Source organism: Parastagonospora nodorum (assembly GCF_000146915.1).
Source record: "Parastagonospora nodorum SN15 chromosome Unknown scaffold_22, whole genome shotgun sequence".
Classification (NCBI taxonomy): domain Eukaryota; kingdom Fungi; phylum Ascomycota; class Dothideomycetes; order Pleosporales; family Phaeosphaeriaceae; genus Parastagonospora; species Parastagonospora nodorum.
In genome coordinates, this window is record NW_001884570.1 from 271,008 (window position 1) to 292,045 (window position 21,038).

The window sequence follows — 21,038 nt, forward strand, 5'->3', positions numbered from 1 at the left end:
GCGACGTTGACGTCTAAATGGTATATGCGGAAATAGTAAAAGCAGCGCTAAATGCAAAGAAGTGATGACGCGGGCGGAACGCCGAACGCTGTGTGGGAAATATACGTCACACTGCCCCTGACTATGCGTGAGTGTGCGCGCGGAACAGCATCTTCAGACCAGAGGGTTCCTTCTCCTTCTTCTTGGTGCTGGTCTCTTTGACGGTCTTGCTTCTTCGGGTATCAGAAGTCTTGGTTGTCTTGACACTCTTCTCAGACTTGGCCTTGTGGGTCGACTTGGGACGGCGTTCGCTGTCGGCGCGGCTCACTCGGCTTCTGGCGCTGCGGCGAGACTTGAGGTCGTCTTCGTCCAGGACACCAGCGGCGATGAGCTGTCTTGATGCGCCGGGGGTGACAAACTCTCCGTCAATAGAGGTACCGACACTCTGAGCCTCGACGTCTGCGATGCCACGACGCCACAGCTCGACGCGGCTGAGCTCGGCGGGCTCGAGTTCGTCCAGTTGGTCCAGGTCGGCGCCCGAGTCAACCCTGGCACGCATGGGCGCCATCGGGATTTCCACGGGTGCTGCTACCTTCTCGGCGCTGTCGGCCTGGATCTTCTTGATGATTTTGTAGCCACCAAGGGCAACGATGGTCACACCAACAGCAACACCTCCAGCAATCATAAACTGTGGGCTGAGGAGGAGGGCAGCGACGGCGGGGAAGCTGCCCTTGAGGGTCAGAAGAACTCCGGGTCCCATCTTGCCAACGATGGCGCTGATCTCAGCAAGTGTCAGTGAGACGGCGGCCAGTGCCTCTGGGTTCTTCTGCAGGTTCTCGATGGTCTGGGTGACGGAGTACTGCAGGCAGTTGGCCTCGTCCAGCAACATGGTGATCTTGGATGCCTTCTCCTTCAACTCGCCGTCGTCGTACTTCTTCGCGGGAAGTGGAGGCGGGATGTCGCCATATGCGAGGTCCATGTCTATGTAGCCCTCTGACTTGCGACGCGGCTCTGGTCTGCTCGACTTCTGGACGGCCTGGTCCGAGTTTCTCCGAACAATCTCCATCCTGTGCGCATCCTGTGCGTTTCCTGCGAGGTCATCCTCGAAGCGGTGCTTGCTCGTGCGCGGGCTGTCGTTGGCATAGAAGCTGTCGGTATAGCCCCGCTCTATGCCGGGCCTCACGCGGCTGGAGGGTTTGTGGCTCTTGGAGCGCGTGGCTGTCGTCTTCTTGGAGCGATGCGACGATGCACGCGACTGGACATCGTCGTCGATGCGCACGGCCTTGACGCCCTCGTTCAGCTTCTTCAGCTGGTAGGCAGCCTCCTTCTCGGCCTTGATCTCTGCCTTGCGCTCGCGGTAGGCGGCCTTGGCCTCCTTGAAGACGCTGACAATGTGCTTGCTCTGGGGGCTGTTAGCACGGTGCTTATCGTGGCGCATCAGGTCCTTATCGGGTACTTACACTGCTCACAACCTTGCCCGACTTGTTAATAACGGTGATGGTCTCGCCTACTCCCATTGCGCCGATCTGAAGAGAGTTCCTGCAGGTGCAGCGCAGTGCGGACGGGAGGGATGTCGTGCGACCGTATAGCTGGGTGCGGTGTGGTACTTGACGTGCTGGTGTGTGAGGCGGTCAGGAATGATCAATGCTTTCGGAAACGGTCTTGAATCCGCGCTCCACAAGGTCCACTTGATCACCAGCTGGATCGCAGTGCTCAGACAGGGTCTTTGGGGGTAACTCGAAGGTACTTGAAGAGCTGAGGAGCAAGAGGGCGCTGGCGGCACTATAGAGTGAGGCGGCTTTACACTGGAATGGCAGGGAGGCAGCATGATGGAATTGGGCGCGCGGGGTGCCAGGCGAGTGGTCGGCACCTAGGCACCCTGCACCAGTCACTGGTCTGCCCGCTGCCCGTCTATCGTGACTTGCGACAATTCGCGCTGGCATTCGCTTGCAACACGGGGAAAGCGGAACCAGCGAAGAGTGTTGGCCGGCGCATCGCCAGCTCACAGGCAGCCCCTGGGCCAGCGCTAGGCGAATGTGGCCGCATATGCGGGCGGCGTCTCGCCGCATACATGCTCACTTGCTTTAACGTATTGCTCGTGCAGCCAAAGCGAACGTGTCGTCGCTGGGAGTGGTCGACTGCCCGCTGCAGCCTCAATTCTCGCGCACACTGATGCCATAGCGCAGCAGATCTGGAGATTCGCGTGCAACAATCTTGCTGCTGCTGCCCAATTCTCGGAAAACACGCATTGGTGGCCCGCGCGCCGTGCTTCAGCTTGCATGTGCGTACCAGCCACACTTGTGGCGGTGCGCTCGTCATTGGAGACGGTCTGGGCCTCCTCGACGACGTGTCCATGATGTCAAATTCGTTCCGAGATGGATGAGGACTGCTGGCGGTTCACGCGCTCAACGCTGGCTGAGACGGATGGTGGTGACGGTGGGCCGGCGGTTCTTCTCACTCTGCGTGGGTCCAGATGTCGCTCCTGCCTGACGACACGCCAAGACATCCCACGTGCCGCAGGCTGAGGGAATATTCTGGCTCAATCAGACAACAACCCGAAATCATCACCCTCAACACGGAATTGGCAACCTCGCCCACGAAAACGGCAATCCGGCATCGCTTGGGGCGACGACAAACCTCACTGGCGGGCCATCCCGCAGCTCGGTGTGTCTGCGGACGCAGCATGACGATCAAGACCCTCCAGAAGGCCGCAGAAGCGCACGCAGCGCGACAAGCTTCCGCGCAAGGCAGGTGGGGCACGGCCGGCAAAAGAAAAGAGACGACCATTGGATATCACTACAGTACATTATCTACTACTATCAAGTTCGACCCGCGACCCATCTCAACGGCCGGAAAAGCCATCCTACCGCCGCACCTGTGAAAAGAAGGCGCATCGCGCGGCCCGTGAATAGTCACGAGCTGGTGATCTCTACAACGGCTGCAGTGACACCCGACTTGTGGTGCCGTTCGCTCTCGTGCTTGCGCAATTCCTCGTAACGAGCTTGCAGGTTCTTGAAGTCAGTCTGAAGCTGGCTGTCTGGCACTAGCTTTTGCTTCTTCTTGTAGTCCGCGAGCTCATCCTCCGCTGCTTCGCGGACGTTCTCCGCCTTGTCCAGTGCTTCCTTCAACTCCTTCTTGGCCGCTCGGAGTAACTCGTACTTCTTTTCCTGTTTGCTGGCCTCGGTCTTCAACTCGTCGATCTGAGCCTCAAGGCCACTAACCTTCTTCTTGTGCTCGCTAATGTCATCCTCATGCTGTTTGATCAGGTACGCGGAGCACTTCTTCTCCTCTGCAAGATCGTCCTGTGCCTTCTTGAGTTCGGACCTGAGATGCTTCAGACCCTCCTCGGCGATGGACAGCTTGTGCTTCCAATCCTCAAGCTGGCGCTGAATCTCGGCCTTTTCCTTCTTCTCCGATGTCAAGGCTCCGTTCAACCGTGAAACGTCCGCCTCCAGTGTCTTCACTTTCTGTCTTAGGGCTGTCAATGCCATCTCCAAGGCCCGAATTGTCTCATCCTTGCAGTCCGAATCCTCCTTCAACTTTCTCGCAAGTTCCTCGGCCTTCCTTAGTGATGCGTGAGCAAGATCAATGGCCTTGTGGTCTTCTGCCTCGTGTTTGCGGTGCTGTTCCTCGTGCCTACGGTGCGCTTCCTCGTGCTTGCGATGCTTTCGTTCGCGCTCAATGTCTGCCAACTTGTCCTTGTCAATGTATTCCTCGAGTTGAGCCTTCTCCTGCTCGAGCTCCTTCTCCCTGTCTTGCGACGCTTTGAGAGCTGCCTGGACTTTGCGAAGGTCCTCTTGGAGATCTGCTTTGGCTTTCGCCACTTCCTTGCGTTCCTTGTCCATCTTGGCTTCCAGGTCCTTGTTGCGCTCAGTCAAACCATGGTTGTCTGTTGTAAGGCCAGCAACATCGCCCTCAAGCTTCGCCACCTTGGTAACACGAGCCTCGGCCTTCTTCTCAAGGAGATGGTATGAACGATCAAGTTTCTCAAATTGCTTGACAGCATATTTGGCCAAGTAGCCGGCCTGATCAACGTATGCAGCAGAGTAGCTCAGGGTCTCCACGAGGTCGGCAGGGAACGGCAGAGCAGCATTGATCCTTGGTAGTGCCGGCTTAGCGTTTGGCAGACTGCACTCCAGGGATATCTTCTCCTGGCGTGATCGTGGCGGTGTGAAACGGTGCTCTGCACCTTCGGTATACGGGGCTAGTTCTAGCTCTTTTTGCGCCTTAGCAGCGTTGCTGGGACCCCTGACGGTAACTGTGAGACCTTTGGTGGCAGTAACGACCTGGCAGTCCAAGGTATAGTATTCGTTCTGCGTGAATGAGAACTTGGCTGGGGTTTCGGCTTCAGACACCTGCTTGCTGACACCATATGAGAGCGTTTTAGCAACATCTTTGTTGTCCTTGGACCACTGCCAGATGGCAACGACAGGCTTTGAATTGCCTAGACCCTGAGGCGCAATGATAGCAAACGATTCATTCTTCGCCCACTCGTGGAAGTCGATGGTACCCGTCCAGATCTTGGGACGCGAAGTGGGGCTGGCCGTCTGGACTTGGTCGTAGTGGCGGGTCAGCGCAACGGTAGCAACTTCACCACCACTGCGGCATGTTCGAGTCAGCTTGATCTCTTTGTACGCCTTTGAAGTGACGGCTTCGAAGTTGTAGTAGCCGTCTTGGAGGGCGAAGCGGTCCTCGCCATCGTCGGTGACATCGACATCCTGGACACGGTAGGTAATGAGTCGCTTCTGGAAGTAGAGGTGGACCTGGTCCTCAAGCTCGACGGTGCCGTTGGGAAGAACAGCCACGAAAAGCTCATCCTTGAGCTTTCCGTAGTAGGTATAAAAAGACATGATGAGCTCTACTGAAGAAATATTGCAGGAGGGGGAGGAGGAGTGTGCTCGTTGAGCTTGCTGATATCTTTTTCAACGGGTACAAAGCTCTGCTTTTATATCCTCACATCATCTTTACATGCGGCCTGGTAAAACACTTCAAGGTCGCTCCCATTATCCGAATAGTTCCTCCACCTTCCTCAGCACATTCGAGACGCATGGAAAGTGCCATGGTCTAGCGATACATCTCGGTCTCTCAGGATGCAAGCGAGGACCTCAGCTGTTTGCGGCGTTGGCCAGACAGCTTGATCCTTCCCAATGAAGAGCTACGGTACACACCCCAAACACTTTCAGCGCTCTTTCGTCAAGCCTCGCGAAGCAGCAAATGCGAACGATGAGGGTCCAGCCAGCTAGCGTGGCGCCACATTGACTGGGGTAGTTCCCGTTCCCGCGACGGCATCCTCCTAGATGATCACCCCGCACACGGAGCACGCGCACATGGTAAGCTAGGGGCTGTTTGAGGCTGGCTGTGTCGCCGTTTCCGTGCATCGCGTAGAGAGAGATGCGTGTGCTTAGCGCTTCAGCTGTACCCAGAATGGATGTACTAGGGTTCAGCCGCACCTACGACGGACGAAAGAGGATTAAATCTCGCTTCAAAGCGTGCTGATAGTCTAGATGGCTTGCGCAAGCCGGCACTTGATACACTATAGACTTTCTTTATCGGCTTTGCCGTGGCATTGTACTGGAAGCGACATTACGGTCCGTTTCTGGTCCAGACCTATCGAATTTAATGCTGGAGACACGCGAACAGGTTCTCATTGCACCCAGGGCTGAGAATTCAGCTGTGCGTGGCGTTGCTGAGAACCATTGAAGAGCAATCTAGACGAATCTGTACGGAGAAGGGATGAATATGCTGCGACAGACAGTATAAAGTTCTTCAGCCCTGTCTGCAAAACTCGCACAACACCTCCTCTTGGGCCTCTTCTCATATCATCGAGAAATCTTCGGCCTTCTTGACATTCGTTTCTTTCCACAATGTCTACACAAGCTATGGGCGTTCCCGAAGCCTTGTCAAAGAGCAAGCTCGAAGCTCTGCAAGTCAGTGTCAATGAGGTTGAGCCTGACAGCCCTCCTCATGATTCTCCTCACGACTTCGACCGCCTAAGTATTCAGAGTCCACCACCACAGCTGAATCAGACAATGATGCAGCCCCATCGTACCATTACGCGCGATCCAAACATCGTCTGTCGCATGCCTGTAGACGATGGCAGACTGCGCTCTCCCAGCCCTACCGGGTCTGTTCGCAGCTCATTCACCTCCCGCCGTCGTGTCAGCCGCCGCTCAGGTTTCCGTAGCAGCCATGGCCACTCAAGATCGCATCACCACGAGGTCTCGAAGGAGCTCACTATCGAAGCCGAAAGCGAGTTCTTTGCGCTCATGGAACTCATGTCTGGTATCACCCTTCGAAGCACATCTTTGAAAGAAGTGTGGAGGAAGATCATTTCGGAGCGCGAGTCCCACTGCCATGAGATGGAGTCTATGTACGAACGCATCGAAGAGTTCACCGAGATCATTGAACGCCATGAGAAGGAGAAGCATAGCCACAGCCTTGACCACGAGGAACGACAGAAGATTGTCCTCAAGCTTGAGCTTGACCTGAAGATTGCCCTTGAGGCATCAGCCGGATACAAGAACCAGCTTTTTGACAAGGAGTGTGAGCTCGAGAAGGCTCACGGAGAAATTGCAGAGTGCAAGGATGTCTACAAGTACCTCGAGGAGAGACACGAGGAGACCAAGACAACCCTACAGGAGACTCAACTGCAGCTCTCTGCTTGCAAAGAGCGCTGCCGTCGTGCTGAAGACGACTGTGAGAAGCATCACGGTGAAGTCCGCAGCTGGAAGAACAAGTACTCTGAGCTCGAGACCAAGACGACGGAGATCACGACCAAATTTGAGTCTACTCACAAGGAGCTGCTCAGCATCCAGGCCATCAACGCCACCTTGAGCAAGGAAAGGCACGACTGGCTCTGCGATAAGGAAGAGCTCGAAGAAGAGATCCGCAAGCACAAGCACCACGAGCACGAATACCAGCGTGAGCTCAAAGAAATCACCGAATCCTACGAGAAGAAGACGCACGAAGTCCACGAGCTCATTGAGAAAGTCTCCAAGATGAAGCACGAGCGCGAAGAATCCACAAAGGAAATCAAATCCCTCAAGACGCAGCTCAAAGACGCCCACCACCAGTGCGAAGAGCACGAACACGCCTGCCGTAAATGGAAGCGCAAGTGGGAAGACTGTGACCGCGAACTCACCACTCTCCGCGCCTCCTTCACATCCCTCACCCTAACCCACACCGAGATGTCCGAAACCCTCACCAAAAAGACCGAGGAAGTCCGCAAACTCACCATAGAGCGCGACGAGTGCCAGGAGCACTTCCACGCCAAGTGCAAAGAGCATGACGACGCGCGACGCGAAATCATCGTGCTGAACGAATCGATCCGCCGCTTTGAAAGCAGTATCAAGGAGAAACTCGAGATTATACACACACATACAGAGCGCATCGAGCGCCTCACCGCCGACCTTCGCGAAACCACGCGCCACAGAGATACGCTCAAATCCGACCTCGCCCTCTCCGCCAGCGCAAAAGTCGCGCTCAACATCTCCCTCGAATCCCTGACGTCCTCGCACGCCAGCACCTGCGAAAAGCTGCGCGAGTGCGAAACGCGCTACGAGTCGGTGCACACGCAACTCTCGGAATTCCACGAGAGTGGCGGCGAGTGGGAGGTGGAGTGCGAAAGGCTGGAGGAGAGTCTAAGGGAGGCGAGGAGCCAGAAGGATAGGGCGGTGGAGATGAGGGTTGAGGCGGATCGTCAGCGGGATGAGTATGTGGGCAGGTGGGAGGCGAAGTGTAGGGAGGTGGAGAGGTTGAGTGAGGAGAGGAGGAAGGGGAGGATGACGCTTGGACATCATGGAAGTAAGTTTGGGGGGAGTGTGTATTCGAGGAGTGTTATTGGGGAGGAGGATGAGAGGAGTGTTGTTGGTGGGGAGGCGTAAGAGAGGGGGGGTTGAGAGTCTTCTTCTTCTTTGTATTCTAATTGTTGATGGGGAGGAGTTGGCGGATGGAACAGGTGGTGTTTATACCTGGGACGTAACTTCCCTTTCGTAGATATACCAAGCTTTCTTAGTTCTCATATGCGCATCGTTCCTTCTTCCTCTTGCCTCCTTTCGCTTTTTCTGCTCTCACCTTGAGTACCCGCGCCTGTCATTTGTTTTTCACGACTGGTTTACGCTCTGCTTATCGATACATTGAACGTGACTGCCGCATGGTTCCCAAGCTCCACCCACATAGCTTGGCTGTTCGTGATCTACATTCCACATACACAACTTATGCGAGGCTCAATGCCAGGCACGGACATGCTAGGGAAAGCACTCGATTGGCACGGAACACCTCCTCATTCCCCGTCATCTGGGAACTACAATAGACCACTCGTTGACATGTCTAGCTGACAAGCGAACACGTGTTGAACGTTACCTATGGGGAAGTGGTTGAGAGTCGGCGACCAATACAAAAGCAAAGAGTATGCCAGTGTACCTCTATCACATCAGCGACATGGCATACGAGAGTCAGACGCCCGGAACTGACCGCCGAGCTCACAGCGATTGTTGCCCTGTGACGACCCGAGAGAAAGCAATCATTCAAGGGGCGCAAAGCAGAAAGGGCTCATAAAGCTGCAGGACGCTGCTGCGAATTGCGCCATCGGCCAGGCATCGCTCGCCATATGATATTACCGCAGCGGTGAGACAATGTCGCACTGTCCAAGCATACCTGATGAAGATTCGTCGAGCGAACCTGAGTCTTGCTCCGACATCACACTCCTCGAAGACGCGCCGCGCTCACACCGTCGCGACTCACTGACCGCATGGAGTGACGACGGGAATGATCCCGTGGCTCTCTCGTTCTTCCCTTTTCATCTCATCTCGGGCTGCAGTGCAGCTGAACGAGCCATGTGTCAGTTTTCCGGATCCATCGCGTCCCAGACGCTGCAGGGGAGGATTGGTCTGAAAGGTACGTTGACGTGGAGGGTTGTGGGCCGCAGAGAAGCCCCGCGGTCCAAATCTTTGGGCCGGCCGGGCGGTGGACCCTGGAGCGTGCCGTCATCGCACCGCACCAATTGTCGACAACACCACGCGACATGCGACTGCGACGTCGATATTTGATGAAGCCGGGCTGACTGCGCTAATGACAGCTCCTCCGCCGCATCTTGAGGTTGCGAATGGCAATGGCGTGGGAAAGTTTGCGGCCGGCGGTGAGAAGACGCCCATGTTGGCGCATCGCATGAAGCACGACAAGAGCATACTTGCGCTGGTTGTGTCGTCGCAGTACATATGGGCGGGCACACAGGGAGGAGAAATACTCGTATGTGGTACTGAAGCTACCATGTATTCTTAGACTAATCGAATCAGGTCTACAGTCTCGACACGTACGATCGCCGGAGAGTCATCCAGGCGCATAAAGGCAGCGTGCTGGGATTCTGTCTGTCGCAAGACCAGAAGCTGCTATTCTCAAGTGCGACAGACCCAATCATCAACGTGAGGAGTCTTTTTGAGGAGGCAAGGCATATTTACTGACTTCGCAGGTCTGGTGCACATCCACCTTCCGACACCTCTACGCTCTTTGGTCGCCCTACGATATCGGAGACATTTTTTGCGTCGCATACTCGTCCTACCACCGCACTGTATACCTCGGTGCACAGAACACAAGCATACAAGTATGGTAGTCATAAAAAATGTGGAATTCAGTGCTAACTGTTGCAGTGGTACGATCTCAAGGAAAAGGACGCTCGACCGACTCCTTCCCTCGCTTCACACCCGTCAGAACGCAAGAATCGCTTCTTCGACTCGCTCGGCCCCGGCGGCGTGCAGACACCAAAGCCCAGTGGTGCAGAAAATAGGCCCAAGGATGCGGTAGGAGGACAGGAGCTACAGATTGACAGCCAGGATATTCACCAGTTTGCACACTTTGGATACGTCCATTGCATGCTTCTTGGCAGGGGCATACTACCTGAAGCACCCGAAGAAGAAGTGCTAGTGTCAGGGGGCGGAGATGGTCGCATACTCTTGTGGAGAATAGATCCCTCCAAAGGCGGTGCTATTTCACCGATATGTGCACTCGAAGATGGCAGAGAAGAGGGCGAGTCTATACTATCGCTCGCACGAGAAGGCACCTTCCTCTACAGTGGACGTTTCGACGGCGAAGTCAACGTCTGGGACCTTGAGACCAAACAGCTTGTCAGAAGCCTCAAGGCGAACACAGGCGACGTTCATACCCTGACGCTAGGTGCTGGCGTGTTGTACGCTGGAGGCAAGTCGGGGCGCGTACAGGTAACTTGCAATATCAAACTACCCTGAAATGACACTAACATTTTGCAGAAATTCAACGAACACTACGAGACCATCGCGTCTTTCAAAGCGCATGATGGCCTGATTCTCGCTTCAGCTTTCATCAAGTACAAAGACAAGCCAACGCTGGTTACCGGTGGCAATGACAACACCATCGTCATATGGGAAGTCAGGGATTGCAGCGAGCCCAACTCACTCGCCAAGAGGAGCAACAACGGTTGGTGCACGGAAAAGAACCTCGGTAGCTTAACTAATCTTGCCTCCAGATCTGATGTTGGAGTCGTTGAACCAATTCGTCTCCTTCCAGACTGTATCATCGATGCCAAGATATCGCGCCGATTGTCGGAGAGGCGCATCATATCTGCGATCAGTCTTCCAGAACTTTGGCGCTGTCACGGAGATGATCAATACCGCCGAGCCATACAACCCAATCGTCTTCGCCAAGTTCAGAGGTAACCCCGCGACGGCGGCATCGAGAAAGAAGATTCTGTTCTATGGTCACTACGATGTCATACCAGCTGAGAACGAGCATCGGAAGTGGAAGCATGACCCGTTTTCGCTGACTGGAGAGGGGGGCTACTTGTATGGTCGTGGCGTGTCTGACAACAAGGGACCGATCATGGCTGCTATCTACGCCGCGCATGAATTAGCCAATGAGCAAAGCTTGGACTCGGACATCATCTTTCTGATCGAGGGCGAGGAAGAGAGCGGCTCTCGCGGATTCGAAAAGGCCGTACAAGCGAGGAAAGATCTGATTGGTGATGTCGACTGGATTTTGCTGGCCAACAGCTACTGGCTCGACGACCACGTACCCTGTCTGACCTACGGCTTGCGGGGCGTCATCCACACCACAGTGCAGGTCGAAAGTAAGCATCCAGATTTACACAGTGGTGTGGATGGTAGTGCCCTGCTTGATGAGCCGCTGAAAGATCTGGTCATGCTGCTGTCGAAATTGACTGGTCGACATGGCAAAGTCCAAATCCCTGGCTTCTATGACCCCATCCTACCCTTGACAGACGACGAGAAAGAGCTATACACTGAGATTACAAAAACTCTACTTCGAAGCAATCCAGATCTCGGCGACCCAGAAGAGCTTGCGCAGTCGCTTATGCGCCGATGGCGCGAAGCATCGCTGACGATCCATCGCTTTCAAACCTCTGGCCCCGAGAATTCCACCATCATCCCACGACTCGCCAAAGCTGCACTTTCGATCCGTCTTGTGCCAAACCAAGAGGCATCAGACGTAGCACAATCCCTCATCACATACCTCGAATCCGAATTCGAAGAGCTCGACTCGAAGAATAAGCTCAAAGTCACTATCGACCACCAGGCTGAGCCATGGCTCGGCGACTTCAACAACGAAATCTTCCAGACTCTCGAACGCGCAATCATGAATGTCTGGGGCCCGAATCTAGGCCAACGACGAGAAAGCGTGCATGCCCTGAAAGCACTAGATTCACCTACAACACCCACATCAGCCAAATGCACACCAGCAACATCAAGCACCCTCGCGCAATCCTCCGACTCGCGGCCGTCATCATCGAGTAATTCCACCTCCACGGATGCGCGCACGAAACCACTGTACATCCGTGAAGGCGGCTCGATTCCCAGTATTCGGTTTCTGGAGAAGGAGTTTGGTGCGCCTGCTGCTCATCTACCGTGTGGGCAGGCGAGTGACTCTGCGCATCTGGACAATGAACGTTTGCGGCTAGTGAATTTGTTCAATAGCAAAAAGATCTTCAAAGAGGTGTTCAAGGAGTTGCCGAGGCGGTGAAGTGGCGTTGATAGATACACAAATAGCAATGAGACTAAACGACTAATGTCGTATCGAAGTAAACCTGACTTATATTCCCAATCTCGCCCTTTTCGCCATCCGCTTCGCCTCCCCATAACTTCTCTGCGCATCCGCATATCTCGCCCGCGCGGCATTCAACCCTTCCTCCGCAGCCTCCAGTTCCATGCGCGCCAGATTCGCCTCGTGCGTCGCGGCCTGCGCCGCACCCACATCCACGCGCGGAATCTCAATGAGCAATGGCGAACTCTTCTTCCGCGGGAGTGCCTGTCTCCGCCCGAAGCGCGGCTCGTCGTCGAAGCGCGCAGACAGAGGCGGCAAGATAGCCACATCTCCACCCACCTCCTCACATCTCTGCCGTTTCTTCTCATCCACGTCGTGGCGGACACTCCATTTCCGCTTCCCATTCCCCTCCCCTTGCACACCTTCATCTCTGATAGAATACTTCCTCCCCGCAGTCTCAATCCCCTTCCCTACACTCATCCGCCGCGCACTCTCCACTGCTTTCTCTACATCTCTTACTTCTACCTCCACCCCTTTCCCCTTCCGCCCCCGAGCCTCCCGGATTCGACACACATAGTATGTATTCACCAGACTCCACGCGCGCTCGGGTTGGCCCTGCGTGTATTCCGAGAGCGTGGCGAGCGCGCAGAGGAGCGCGGGGGTGAGGTCGTGTGGGATGTGTGGTGGGAGGAGGGAGGGGGTGGAGGGCCAGTTTTGGAGGATTGTGCTGAGGGAAGAGGGGTTGGAAGATGTGGGTGAGGTGGGGGTGGGTGGGTTGTTGATGAGGAAGTCGAGGGTTGGGGTGTCCATTTTGGTAGGTGGTTGAGTGGAAAGGACGGGGTGGGATTAGCACGGGTGTTGAGTACAGCGGATTGTTGAAAAATGAAGGTATTGGGCACGCGTGATGCGTTCTGTGGAAGTCAAGCTGAGGTGCGCACGTGTGAATCGTGCTGCAAATTGTTGAGTAACGACAGTGGAATTCGATGGTAGTGATGGTGAAGCATGGGATAAAGACATGTCGACGACAAAGCTGTAGGATGCTTTGTCTTGTGAGCGCAAGACGGGTGGCTTTGTTGGTGGGACAATGGGGTTCTGTCATCGCGGCGACATTGTGAGAGGAGTCAGTGGCGAGATTCTGCGCAAGAACTTCGGTATTAATGATGGCGATGTACATGCTAACGAGCTACGAAAGTGTGGAATCTTTGTAAGTAATGGATGTGATGACGTGTAGCTTGATACGAAATTGTCAGAACACAGGGCTGCACTATTGCGCCGTGCAACCGTTCAGGTATGTATGATCGACTAACGATCTTCATGCTGTGTAAGATAGGGTGCCGCGTCGAGCGTTGCAGCATCGCCCATTGTTACTGCTCCTCTATTCCAGTGTTCATTCCAAACTCAAGTCACCCATTTGATGCTCCAGACTCATGTTCTGCTGAGCTGGACCCATGTCAGGCATAGAGCCATTACCACCGGCCGATGGTGGCCGCATGCCTGGGGGAGGTCCCGGATGAGGAGGTCCTGGACCCGGTGTATCTGGAGGTGATCCTGGCGGGGGTGGAGGAGGCGGCGTTCCTGGTGGAGGGGGAGGAGGTGGGGGAGGTGTGAGAATCCCGGGCCATTCACTAGGTATCGGGATGTTGTAGTCATATACTGAAGCGAAGTTATGGCTGTTTTGCCAGAACGATGTAATCCGGAAGTTCTGATGATCTACACAGAATACTGTTAGCCATGTTCCGCAAAACCTTGGACCAGCGAAACGTACATGGAGTGATGAGTAGGTTGGGTTGAGGCGGCATCTGATTTTGGGGAAGCGGGCGTCGAAATTGTGGATACGGAAGCATGCCAGCAGGTATTTCACCGTATTCATTAGTCAAGCCTATTTGGTTGTCTTGCCGCAGTGAGTTCAGACCTCCAATATTCAGGATTCCTGTAGCCCAGAGGCTGTCGAGTAGGGTCGTGAACCGTCCGAGACCGGGCCAGCGATCTGGCCAATTACCGTTCCGTGGTACATCGTAACCTGCTAGCATTCTCGTTATTGTCCTCCCACGTATGGGAGACTGTTCGCTGTCATCGTGAGGGCAACGGATGATGATTCGCGCCGTGTTTCCCAAGCCACTGTTGGCGCCTCGCCAGTCCACACGCCAGCCAGGAGCGCCGTGAACACCTGGTGTATTCGAGTTGATAGCGCGATTACCATGGTAAAAACTGACAGCAGTCTATGATCGAGTCAGTGTGCCATTCGGATGATATCACAGTCACAGCATGGCTCTTCTCATATGACTTACGAATGCGATGTAGCTGTGCCCATTTGCCCCGGCCATGAAAACTTGCCGATTATCATCAAAGTGGAAGTGTGCCATGACCCATCTGTCGCGAATGTAAGGTTGGTCGCGACCCGAAGTCCGCGTATCACGGTACCCATCTAGATTGAGTCGTGCGTCTTCCGCCCCGTCCTCAACTCCAGGCCGCGTTCCTATCCACCAAGCTATTTCGAGCATTGGCCTGTGGGTGATGAGCAAATCGATGAAGAAACTTGCACATGGCAACTAACCCAGCAGGAGAATCACCGTCACCATCGTAATATTCCCATCGAGCATAGTGTAGACTAAGATGTCCTTAAAGAGTCTTGTCAACTAAGTAACGAAAGAACGAAAAAGCGCAACGTACCGCGTTGAATGCCCAGAAGGATTGTGTTCAGTAAAGGTATTTGAAAATGCGGGTCTCTCAGAGCTTGGCCCTTAGATGGTCCTGCTATGTCCGGTTGGATGAAGCGACTCTGCAATGGCCCCGATGTACTGGGTGTAGAGAGATTTCCTTGCACATCGCCCAAAATCGCGGATGTGGACGTGTCTGCTAAAATGGTACCTGTTCCGATATCTATTCGATAGCAGAATGTTGAATTTGTTCCTTCGAACGTATCTAGAACCCGATTCCAGATGGTCAGATTGTTGAGCATGGTTTCCAACAATGGCTGCGGGTTGAAATCGGGGTAATTGTCCTGGAAATCGCGCAAATCGGCCACTGAAGTCCTCGGATACCGGATAGGGACGTCGTCATTCCAGTCCCTCGCCATGTCGACTTGATCCACAGACCATTCATTTTCAGGGGTTCTGATGAGGATCCGTAGTTCTGGTTCAACATGCATCCACGCCTCGCATGGATCAATGCTAGGTACAGAAGGATCGAGCGCTGCTGTCTCTTGTCCTGCTTCCGCGCTCGTGTCCTCATTCCCGCCGCTGTCTTCTTTCTCGTTCTTGTACCAACTGAAACGGTCAGTACATTTGCTACCGCAATATGCAGTCGTGCTCACCTGTGCAGTATCGGTTTAGAGTCCGTTGGACAGTTGCCACCAGCAAAAGCTTCAAGGTAGCTGTGTTCGTTTAGCACGGCAACCACTTGTTATCAGACTTCTATACATACTCGCCAAGAGCGTGACGGAATTCCAAAGCCTTCTCAGACAGCTTGGGCAATGTTCCTGGCGGATCAGGGTTGACGTAGTCAGGCAAGTCAGAAGGGTTGTATCCATGACAGCACAACGCCATCTTATCTTCTCCGGCGCAGTGCCCAGAATCAACAGCAAGCTTGAGATAGTTTGGTGGACAATAAGCTTCGCATCTCTGTGCGATACTCATCTCCTCTCTCAATTCCACGGCCCAATAACACTGTGAGAAGGCTGGCGGTAGGAACGCTCCGTTATTGTAATTCTTGCAGCAATAAGACTTTTGTCCTGCAACACGTGTTAGTACAGATTCGTATACGTTTGAGGGGACACGGTTCTAGCGGTCCGCCAGCATCTGAGGGAATTTCTCCAGGCTACGTACCATAAAAGCAGGCCCGTTCGCCGCCAAATTCAACCCTTGATCGGACTGCGACATTCGGGAACTCTGGATTGCATAGATACTTACCAGGTCCTTCTTTAGAGGGGCCGGAGCACCAAAAATAGGGTCCTTTCCATTGGCAGTTGTTATATGCTTCTATGCTGGGCGTGTTTGTTGTACAACAAGCGCTTTGATGCCCGGTCTTGCAGCCCCAGGCGATACTCCAGACCTCGGCTTCCCCTGCATTGCATCCCGGCGTACAGCCTCCGCTGTTGTGGTGGCCCCTCCAACCACAAGTGGGTTGTGGTAGGCTCGACGGGCAACAGAATATGGATCGGCCGCGACCGTTGCATTGCAAAGCATCCCCCATTACTTCGTCTTTTCGAGCGCCCTTGCCTGTACGAGGAACGACGACGAAGCCGACTGGGCATCTTTCGTCGCAATTAGACCAGCGGCATGTCCTTTCAATTGTCATGGCGTCGTCGTTGCGGGTAAGGAGTTCCGCTGGCACAGCGACGCATCTTGCGAGGTCTGCACTGATGAGCAAGATATATAGAAGGATAGTGAACATTGTGATGAGGCGCTTTGAAAAGAAGTAAAGAAGTTCCTTGAGTTTCAAATATCTCCTGCCTTGCACTGCGAAGGTCTTATCATCATATCAAGAGTGCAGACCACTTCGTGCAGTCACTCCTTCTCCGTACGACCTCCAAAAACTGATTGTCTGTCCAGTCCTATGGTTCATAGTGCACATGTAGCTGAGCACTGCAGATACGAAGTATCGGTTCGTAGGGCCAAGAGCTTTTTGTGCTCGTGTTGTAACGGTGGTGACTGAATAGAAAATCGAGACAAGGAAGAAAGAGCTCTATCTAGATATACCTTGCCTTGATAGAAGGACTCTTGGTAATTCACTCACGTAATTCCGCCCTCTTGTGATTGAGATTCGAAGCAAAAGTCGCTGGACATTGCACTCATTGCTCAGCATTGGGCGCAAGCTCCCGGAGGGCACATCCAAACGCTTATGATCAAGTCCTCATACTTGAGATAAATACTCGAAGACGCTGCTGATCATGAGCAACCAACACTGGCCTTTTACTGTGCGTTTTACTGTGTGTTGAAAATATTGCTTGGGACCAAACGAGCTGGCCTTGTCGACATGTGCAATGATGATACCCGAATCACCCGCGGCACACCTCGGAATACATCGTACAGGTATAAAATGGCCAATCCCTATAACATAAAGATTCTGCAAGTTAAGCGTTGTTCTCGAAAGATCCCGCGTGCGTGTGTGACTGGTGCGGCTCGTCATGCAGTGCCCATCACGGCCTGCTTCGGCTGTCACTTTATCGCGATACGCGACAGCCGGTAGAAAAAGTCTTCCTGTATATGCGGTGCGATGCGTACTCGCTCGCTGTGCATCGATTAAATGTGATGAACACGAGATGGGGAGGATGTTGGCAATGAAGCGGACGTGACGCGTTGAGCTAGCATGCTTTTGGACACAGGTGATCCGGCGTAATCGTTCGCCCGGTCCTGAAAGCTTCACACGATCCACTGCATACATGAAGTCTCTGAGGTATAAAGTTGCTCGTATTCACTATTCACTTACCCCTAGAATGGACAGTCTCGGTTCTGGGCACGCCTGGCTACACGCTTGTGACAGCTGTCGCACCATCAGTGCCTGCTCCCGGCTCGTTATCCATCACCATCACCGGTCCTCGCCTTAGCATGTTAGATTCGCCGAGAGGGACAAAACCATAGCGCAGATACACAGGCCGTCCAGCTGCTGAAGTCTCCAGATACATTGGCGTGACAGGGTCGGTAGCATCCGCCTGGCTGATGCCCCAGTTCAACAACATTTTCCCGACCCCTTTACCCTGCCATTCTGGAAGAGTGTACAAAGACGCTAGGAACCAGTGCGGCTCGTCACCGAGCGCTTCTTTACGCACGGCATCGGTTTGCGCAAAGTGTCCGTTCCACGCTTCATCATCTACATGCGACCACAGCTCTTCAAGGTCCTCATCTGAGCAGTCGAACTGGTCTCTCCAACCATAAAACTCTACAGCGTCTCTGCGGAAGAATTCGTGGACTGGATTCCCTGGAGCTACCCACACTGCGCAACCAATGATCGCATCTGAAGGGTTGTGTCGCACGATCAACCAGTGGCAGCGCGGATGTGAGAAAGAGGGGCGGATTCGTCGTATGAACCGCTCGTGTCGCACTGCTTCCGAGGGACGGAGTTCGACTGGCTCCTTCCTGTCCCAGAAACTGCTCGGAAAAGCTGTGTAGAATCCTTGGGCCTTATACAATTAACAGTGAGACGAGATTGGAATGGCAGCGACATACGATGCGAGGTAAATCATCAACCGTGGCCTTTGAAAGGCTGAAGTCGCTGGGCGCATCGAGCTTTGCGTCGCGGTCTGCTATCTGCGCCATTGCGACTGCGTCTATCTTGGAATGAGCTGGCAACGCACGCTATTTATCACCGCGCAGTCATCTCTCTGGGCACTGCGGGTATTGCCTTGGCTAGCAAGGCAGCCGCCTTTGGAGTTCGGAGCTCAGAGACATCATACCTCTTAGCATCGTTAACGCCGAGTCGGTAGAGCCACACGCCGCCCATGGAACAACAGCCCATGCAGAAGCGAATTTGTTCGATCACTTGATATTTTCTTTCATCATTCAATCTGCTTTCAAAGAGGTAGCTGCGCTGCGATGATCATTCGCGACGAGCACAAAGCTGCGCTTCTAGCAGATGCATAGTAATTTGCCCCACCATCCGTCTTCGCTTAATTTCTCACATTTAGCTGGGAATAGGCTGACCAAGATCTTGAAGTGGCTCTTTGATGGCGAGGCAATTAGTCCGCTGTTACTGTAAGTCATCAATCACAACGCAAAGTGGTCTAGGTGGAACCTCAGATAGCCTGTACCATAGCCGGAATCACCCACGATTTGTATTACTTCTGGCAAACGCTACATCTTCGATAGTCCCCAAATCATGGGCCGTAAAAGGAGCAAGAAAACAGCTCTGGCGCGAAGCAACGCCCGCATCGGTCTTTGCGACATATGCGCAGGAATACCTTGGGAAACACTCCTTGATCTACGAGTGAGCAAGACACATAGACTACCCAAGATCAATCAGACTGTCGATCATTTGAGAGTGTCGTCCTGTCGCGTCTGTAGATTGATTGCTCATGCCATGATCAGCAACAAGGGTGGAGAGTTCGTAGGGAAGCCTCCGTATATTCTTGACCTGCACGGCAGTGTATGGTCATCTACTGGAGCGCTTGTTCTGTTGTATTTAGACAAGCCCAACTTGACGTCCTCGGGTCGTTTCGAGATACCGCACATGGTGCTTGTGTCAGTGCAGCCTAAAATCTCGTCAGGTGGCGTAGATGCTCGACCACCAGCGGACCGGCTTGTACTGGGCGGTATACCTATAGTGCTAATGAAAGAGTCAATCGATGTCTGTAAGAGAGATCATGGGAACACTTGTACTCCAAAAGATTCGACCGCGCTATTAGGACTCAAGCTAATCGACTGCCTCACCAACACCGTCATGCTCGCTCCCCGTGCCCCTGAATACGTTGCTCTATCATACGTATGGGGTCGAAGAAACAACGGAATAAGTCTCGCAGATGCCGCGCCGCTTTCCAGTCCGCCGAAGACCGTGTCTGACGGTTGCTACCTGGCGCGTTCACTTGGATTCAGGTATCTTTGGGTGGATAGATATGTAAGACTGCAGTACTGACCAGAAATGTCCAATCTTACTAAGTCAATCAGTGTATAGATCAAGAAAACCACGCAGAAAGGACTCAGCAGATTGCACAAATGGCCGACATTTACGCATCTGCGCAGCTAGTGCTTCTGGCTGTAGGCGCAAAAGACGCCGACTTTGCGTTTCCGATTTCCGACCATGAATCCACACACTCCATTCCGCAAGAGACGGTAGGAGATGTCAAAATTCTGTCCTGTGCAGCTCCGCTGAGACATATCACATCCGACGACTTAGAGCCGCCGAAATGGGCTTCCCGAGCTTGGACATTCCAAGAATGCTACTTCTCTCGCCGGCGATTGCTTATCACAAAAGATAAAGTTCTCTTCCGATGCAATGGCCGCAATCGGGAACAAGTTGTCGGCAACGACTGGTACCCTCCGACCATCGCTAGAGGCGTGGGTCTAGATCTCGAAGCCCACAAACGTGTACTGTCAGGCTACGCGGGCCGTCAGCTCACATTTGAATCTGACGCACTTGCTGCCGTCGTTGGTGCACTCAATGCGCACAAAACTCGAAAATCATGTGCGCACATCTGGGGCGTTCCTGTGAGTAGGAGCAGGGGAAGTGGAAACGCGCAGAGAATCGCTTTGATCTGGGCACACGATAGCCCATGTGAGCGACGCAAAGGCTTCCCCAGTTGGTCTCCGATAGCCTGGACCGGGCCAATCTCGTGGCCCTCAAAACTCGATGTGAGTACAGAGGGCGTTCGCCTTGTCAGCGACGTGGAAGATCGTTCAGTAGTGTCTTGGGCGACACTGAGCAAAAGCAAACACCGTGACTACGAAAACGCTCCACGGTTCCTGGAGATAACAGGAGGATTGGCGCCCCTAAATATGGTGCGGACAACACGCACAGATTGTGACATGTCTGTCCTAGCGCCCGAAATTAGAGCAGACTGGATATCCTTTTCTTTAAAAGGCGACCTGGAGGTCATGCTCGAGCCGCGATGGGATTTACCATCTGCGCAAATATCCGAGGATCCGATTTACGGCCTACTGCTCACTTCGAGAAGGCTGCATGACATGAGCGCTGACAATTTGGATGATGCGCACGTCATGATTCTTCGGCGCTGTCACAAGTGCTATGAAAGAGTCGGATTTCTTACGCTTCCCAGCGTGTTGGAAAAGAACCATATATATAAGAAAGTGCAGTTTGGAGAGCAGGGTACCTTGCAGACTGCCTTGACGAGCTCGGACGATTCGCCACCAAACTTGTTCTCGGGGAGTGGAGAACGTTACGATTGGGCGGAAATATTCGAGGAAGACACAATCGTGCTTGGTTGATGTGTTCGCCTCTTAAGATTCTGGGCCTTTAGCTAGTGCGCACATTTTTTCTCGTGTGTCCCAGGTCATGCTTCACACAAATGCTGGCCAACGACGGGCTGGAGCGTAGACATGATCACTAAGACTTGGAAGAGACATATAGGATGTGGTACTACATCA

The 21,038-nt window shown here is 53.6% G+C and overlaps 12 protein-coding genes across 12 annotated transcripts; 4 read left to right on the top strand and 8 right to left on the bottom strand.

The window, feature by feature from the left end:
• Nucleotides 1–121: 121 nt before the first annotated feature.
• SNOG_12396 (hypothetical protein) lies at nt 122–1,417 on the bottom strand (the record flags this gene model as incomplete). Its single annotated transcript, XM_001802567.1, has 1 exon — nt 122–1,417. One exon carries the CDS (start codon nt 1,415–1,417, stop codon nt 122–124), a length of 1,296 nt encoding a protein of 431 aa, XP_001802619.1.
• A 473-nt stretch (nt 1,418–1,890) lies between these two features.
• Nucleotides 1,891–2,334, bottom strand: SNOG_12397 (hypothetical protein; the record flags this gene model as incomplete). Its single annotated transcript, XM_001802568.1, has 2 exons — nt 1,891–2,148; nt 2,269–2,334. 2 exons carry the CDS (start codon nt 2,332–2,334, stop codon nt 1,891–1,893), a joined length of 324 nt encoding a protein of 107 aa, XP_001802620.1.
• A 118-nt stretch (nt 2,335–2,452) lies between these two features.
• SNOG_12398 (hypothetical protein) lies at nt 2,453–2,891 on the top strand (the record flags this gene model as incomplete). Its single annotated transcript, XM_001802569.1, has 2 exons — nt 2,453–2,643; nt 2,804–2,891. The coding sequence occupies 2 exons, from the start codon at nt 2,453–2,455 to the stop codon at nt 2,889–2,891; spliced, it is 279 nt and encodes a 92-aa protein (XP_001802621.1).
• Nucleotides 2,892–4,829, bottom strand: SNOG_12399 (hypothetical protein; the record flags this gene model as incomplete). Its single annotated transcript, XM_001802570.1, has 1 exon — nt 2,892–4,829. The coding sequence occupies one exon, from the start codon at nt 4,827–4,829 to the stop codon at nt 2,892–2,894; it is 1,938 nt and encodes a 645-aa protein (XP_001802622.1).
• A 1,014-nt stretch (nt 4,830–5,843) lies between these two features.
• Nucleotides 5,844–7,862, top strand: SNOG_12400 (hypothetical protein; the record flags this gene model as incomplete). The annotated part of the gene is made up of 1 exon (XM_001802571.1): nt 5,844–7,862. One exon carries the CDS (start codon nt 5,844–5,846, stop codon nt 7,860–7,862), a length of 2,019 nt encoding a protein of 672 aa, XP_001802623.1.
• A 127-nt stretch (nt 7,863–7,989) lies between these two features.
• Nucleotides 7,990–8,224, bottom strand: SNOG_12401 (hypothetical protein; the record flags this gene model as incomplete). Its single annotated transcript, XM_001802572.1, has 2 exons — nt 7,990–8,067; nt 8,189–8,224. The coding sequence occupies 2 exons, from the start codon at nt 8,222–8,224 to the stop codon at nt 7,990–7,992; spliced, it is 114 nt and encodes a 37-aa protein (XP_001802624.1).
• A 388-nt stretch (nt 8,225–8,612) lies between these two features.
• SNOG_12402 (hypothetical protein) lies at nt 8,613–11,756 on the top strand (the record flags this gene model as incomplete). Its single annotated transcript, XM_001802573.1, has 8 exons — nt 8,613–8,874; nt 8,906–9,225; nt 9,273–9,398; nt 9,446–9,577; nt 9,624–10,190; nt 10,239–10,425; nt 10,475–11,604; nt 11,640–11,756. The coding sequence occupies 8 exons, from the start codon at nt 8,613–8,615 to the stop codon at nt 11,754–11,756; spliced, it is 2,841 nt and encodes a 946-aa protein (XP_001802625.1).
• Nucleotides 11,757–12,051: 295 nt separating this feature from the next.
• SNOG_12403 (hypothetical protein) lies at nt 12,052–12,813 on the bottom strand (the record flags this gene model as incomplete). Its single annotated transcript, XM_001802574.1, has 1 exon — nt 12,052–12,813. The coding sequence occupies one exon, from the start codon at nt 12,811–12,813 to the stop codon at nt 12,052–12,054; it is 762 nt and encodes a 253-aa protein (XP_001802626.1).
• A 577-nt stretch (nt 12,814–13,390) lies between these two features.
• Nucleotides 13,391–15,548, bottom strand: SNOG_12404 (hypothetical protein; the record flags this gene model as incomplete). Its single annotated transcript, XM_001802575.1, has 6 exons — nt 13,391–13,713; nt 13,769–14,222; nt 14,292–14,479; nt 14,674–15,269; nt 15,317–15,376; nt 15,427–15,548. The coding sequence occupies 6 exons, from the start codon at nt 15,546–15,548 to the stop codon at nt 13,391–13,393; spliced, it is 1,743 nt and encodes a 580-aa protein (XP_001802627.1).
• Nucleotides 15,549–15,646: 98 nt separating this feature from the next.
• Nucleotides 15,647–16,395, bottom strand: SNOG_12405 (hypothetical protein; the record flags this gene model as incomplete). Its single annotated transcript, XM_001802576.1, has 4 exons — nt 15,647–15,733; nt 15,828–15,890; nt 15,912–15,953; nt 16,198–16,395. 4 exons carry the CDS (start codon nt 16,393–16,395, stop codon nt 15,647–15,649), a joined length of 390 nt encoding a protein of 129 aa, XP_001802628.1.
• Nucleotides 16,396–17,467: 1,072 nt separating this feature from the next.
• On the bottom strand, nt 17,468–18,257 carry SNOG_12406 (hypothetical protein; the record flags this gene model as incomplete). Its single annotated transcript, XM_001802577.1, has 2 exons — nt 17,468–18,121; nt 18,168–18,257. The coding sequence occupies 2 exons, from the start codon at nt 18,255–18,257 to the stop codon at nt 17,468–17,470; spliced, it is 744 nt and encodes a 247-aa protein (XP_001802629.1).
• A 559-nt stretch (nt 18,258–18,816) lies between these two features.
• On the top strand, nt 18,817–20,879 carry SNOG_12407 (hypothetical protein; the record flags this gene model as incomplete). Its single annotated transcript, XM_001802578.1, has 3 exons — nt 18,817–19,288; nt 19,325–19,551; nt 19,602–20,879. The coding sequence occupies 3 exons, from the start codon at nt 18,817–18,819 to the stop codon at nt 20,877–20,879; spliced, it is 1,977 nt and encodes a 658-aa protein (XP_001802630.1).
• Nucleotides 20,880–21,038: the final 159 nt, after the last annotated feature.